The following is a 4105-nucleotide window of genomic DNA, read 5'->3' as shown; positions in this document are numbered from 1 at the left end:
ACAGGAGCACTCTGGAAGAGAAACAATACCACTGCAAACACAGCATGCACCATGAAAACGTACAGAGGCTGTATGGAAACAAAACCTACAGAGCAATATGCATCACTGCAAATGTCAGTACAAATCTCCACAATGAAAATTCATCAGGTAGAAACAAAGGCGTGAGGACCAGTAGCCCAAGAGGTAGCCCAAAGACGATGCTCGGTGGTACCGCTCTCATGCAGCAACTGGCTCCTCAGCCCTAGCCCTGCCAGAGCAAGTGGATGTGGGAAGGGAAGGGAAGGGAAGGGAAAGAGGGGGAAGGGAAGGGAAGGGAAGGGATCTGTGGGCACCAGACCCCAGGGACACCACACTGTCCTCACCCACCACCACCCCATGGGGTTTTCAGGGTGTGCTATACCACACTGTATATGAGTTTTACTCCCCCATGCACAAGTTACGTGCACTCCTGCTCAACAGGAAAGTGAGGACAGTGTCACAGAGGGACAGACACCCACAGGAAGAAGCCCCATGACATCTGTACTCAAAGACCCACACGTGCACCACATCAGCTCCGCACACGTATGTGGGCTGAGCCGGACATGCTGGCACAGCCACAGGCTACAGCCTTGGAGATAATGACAAACCCAGTGTGCCCGGCATCCCATACGCACACAGCACATCCAGGGAGATGTCGGCAGAGCTCCGGCTGCTACCATGGGCAGTGGCTCTGCAGCGGTAGAGTCCCGCGTCCGTGCTGGCCACTCGCTGAAACACCACACGTATGTGGGCTGAGCCGGACATGCTGGCACAGCCACAGGCTACAGCCTTGGAGATAATGACAAACCCAGTGTGCCCGGCATCCCATACGCACACAGCACATCCAGGGAGATGTCGGCAGAGCTCCGGCTGCTACCATGGGCAGTGGCTCTGCAGCGGTAGAGTCCCGCGTCCGTGCTGGCCACTCGCTGAAACACCAGGGAGGTGGCCAAGCCCTGAGCAAGCTGCTGCCCATTTCGGTACCAGGTGATGTTGGGCAGAGCCCAGGAGTCGCTGCGCAGGTGGCAGGTCAGGTTGACAGCATGGCCTTCCAGCACGCGGGGGGACGGAGACACGGTGATGCTGGCAGCTGTGGGTAGGAGACAAATGGACTCCAGTATGTGCTCAACCAGGATGGCCAGCACCACCTCGGCAGCCTGAGGGTGAACAACCCCTCCTGAGGCCAGCAAGCATGGAAGTGACTTTGCAGCCAGCTAATCCTGCAATGGGGACAGCTCTGAGCTGGAGTAGCACCCTGCGGGGGCCCAGCAGTGAGTACCAGCCACCCAGAGCATCACCAGCTCAGCAGTGAGGCACCAAGGGAACCCCCTCAGAAGCATTTTGTTCAGCATCCCCCATCACACACAACAGTGAGGCCCCACCAGGAACTGGAGTCCTCGCCACAGTCGTGGGGGAACCCTCCAAACCCCAGGAGAGGCTGGAGGGATGGAGGGGATGGAGGGATAGGGGGATGGTGAGGCTGGAGGGATGGAGAGGATGGAGGGGCTGCAGAGGGTGGCAGAGCTCACACTCCACCTGAGCACCAGCCGACCAGGCTGCTCTTTCAAAACAGATGCTGTTTGATACCCTGGATTTCATGGGCCATTTCTGCTTGTTCTGTTCTGCCACCACTGCCCTTGATCTCCTGAGCTTGTTTCCACACCTGGCATTCCCTCCCCCACCTCCCCTTGCCCAGGATCTTCCCAAATGCTGCAAGGATGGGTGCCTGCCCATCGCCCCTCCACCACACTCACTCTCAGCCCTGAAGTCCACAGCCGCGTTGGCATTGCCCTGCGAGTTCCCAGCCCGGCACACATAGGTCCCCTCATCCTCCAGCACCACGTCCTGGATCTCCACCTTCAAGCTGTTGTAGGACAAAGTGACGTGGACCCTGGGGCTGGACGCTGGGGAGCAGCCCCATGTGCAAGCTACCACTTCTTCTCCTCTCCACAGGGTCAGGTTGGCCTCTGGGTCACTCTCAACCGTGCACTGGATGATGCCAAGGTGCCCACCCTGGGTCTCCAGGAAAGAGCTCATCACCGGCTGCCGAGGTGGGACTGCAAGGTAAAGCACCTCTGGTGAGAAGATTGTGGACCCCTGAGGTTGGGAGAACCCCAAGTACCCCAGGAACTGCTGATTCCCAGTGCCACCTGAGCAGCTCTTGGGCATCCCATGACCCCAGGGTCCCCCTGCAAGGGACCTGCCTGCCCTGGGCACCTCTGTTGACAGCTGGCTTGACCTCAGGATCTGAATGCTTGTGCCCAGCCCTGCCCCAAGCCCTGGGGCAGATCTGCAGAGACCCCAATATTTCGGGCAGCTGGGGACCAGTTGTGATGCATGTTTCCTACCACAGCTACAGAAAAACATGATTTTGCAAGGACTGAAAATTCTTAATGGATTTTTTCTGGTTTGATGTCAGGGTACAGAAAATATCTGGAAGGCAAAATCCAACCAGAATATATTATTTTTCACAGAGATAATTTATTGGTCTAGAAGCTGAATTTAGTTTCACAGGACAGTTTAAAAATTCTTTGGTCCTTGGGAATTTGAGGAGTCTCCAAATTTCTCCTCCCAAATTCACAGATTTACCTGCAAAGGGGAATTTTCCACCCTCTCCAAGAGCTCCTTGGCCATACTCGGTGGTGATGGAGGAAACCTCGGGGTGGGAGCAGCAGAAGGACCTCCCAGCACAGTCCCAGAGGTCCCATCAGGACCCTCCAGCCCAAACCCAGGTGTTATGGGGGGGAAACCACCCAACACCACTCACAGAGCACACGGAGTGGAACAGATGCCGACATGTCGCTGCCATTGCTGCTCCGGACCCTGCACTGGAAAGCGCCGGCGTCCTCACCGCGGACTTGGGGGAAGCGCAGCGTCGGGTCCGAGCTCTCCTGCAGCCACTTGCTGTTCCTGTACCAGGCATAGAGGGTCTCCTCTGCTGCACCCAGAGCCCCCAGGCAGGTCAAGGTGACGGCCGCCCCTTCCTGCACCTCCGCTGAGGGCTGGATCAGGACCTCTGTGGCTGGAGGAGGGATGGGAGGGGGATGTCAAGGAAGGAGGGCAAACCTCTGCCACAAAATCACCCTTCCCCAACTCCACCTGGCTGAAGCCCCACGCTTTGCTTCCCTCTAAGGAAGGACTGGAGCAGCCCCCTCCCTTGCAGGATCCTGTAGGTGACACTCCTTGGGGACACTGGGCATGAGCTGGCATGGCTCCACTCGAGCCGTTCGCCCCGGCTTTCAGCCACCAGCAGAGGTCAATGGGGCCTTTCCTGAGCCTTCACCTGTTCCCTCTGAGCACCCGCTGCCAGGACGGACTCAGGTGGGTGAAGGGCTGGGCTGGAGGCATCTCAACTGACTTGAAATGGACCCCAACTAACCACCTTGTCATCCAAACTCAGTTTAATGTTCTCTGGAATTGGTCCCTGAGGACTCTTTCGGCTTCTTTGGACAACCTAAAGGGGTTCTGTTGCCTCTGTCACCCCAAACCATCAACGCTGAGTGCCAAAGGTCAGGGGATGGAGCAGGAGGAGCTGGTCCCCACTGCGTGTGCTGCTGGGGGCTCATGGGGAAGACACACTTTGGACAAACTTTGCTACAGATTTTGCGGCGTTTTGAAAAACAAAACTCAGGAGCTGCCACAGCTTTGACCCCCTGAAGAGGAGAAGGGCTGCAGGGAGGCGACCGCGAGACATCCATGTCCCCCAGTGCCACGCAGAGGCTGTGTGGACACCCCCACCCCTTCAGAATCATCCCAAACATCCCAGGGGTTCATCAGCACCCAACACCCATGGCCAGGAGCATGGCCACCCCCTCGCTTTGCGTCTCACCACGGGCAGTGAAGGTCTTGACAGCGCTGGCGTGGCCATGGGTGTTGGTGGCCGTGCAGCGGTACTCCCCGCTGTCCTCTGGCCCCACACCATGGATCTCCAGCCGCAGGGCGTTGCGGGAAGCCATGACGCCAAACCGCTGGCGTGGGGCCTCCTGCGACCCGCTGGCCGCCAGCAAGGTGCCGTCACGGTAGATGGCCATGGTGGCCGGCGGGTGGCTGTCCACGGTGCAGCGGATGACGGCCAACCTGCCGCCCT

General features: G+C 58.3%; 1 protein-coding gene across 1 annotated transcript in view; it reads right to left on the bottom strand.

Annotated features, from left to right (window-relative positions):
* Nucleotides 1-4105, bottom strand: part of LOC104491636 (sialoadhesin-like) — a gene marked incomplete at its 3' end in the record, with an annotated part of 28544 nt that overhangs the window by 7962 nt on the left and 16477 nt on the right. The window contains 4 exon segments of the mRNA XM_010134086.1: nucleotides 854-1195; nucleotides 1773-2075; nucleotides 2786-3040; nucleotides 3848-4103. Of these exon segments, the coding sequence (XP_010132388.1) occupies nucleotides 854-1195; nucleotides 1773-2075; nucleotides 2786-3040; nucleotides 3848-4103 (1156 nt within the window).

This window comes from Buceros rhinoceros, unplaced genomic scaffold (assembly GCF_000710305.1).
Source record: "Buceros rhinoceros silvestris isolate BGI_N320 unplaced genomic scaffold, ASM71030v1 scaffold7364, whole genome shotgun sequence".
Lineage (NCBI taxonomy): Eukaryota > Metazoa > Chordata > Aves > Bucerotiformes > Bucerotidae > Buceros > Buceros rhinoceros.
Note: the sequence above shows the minus strand (reverse complement) of the source record. Positions and strands in the feature narration are given on the sequence as shown.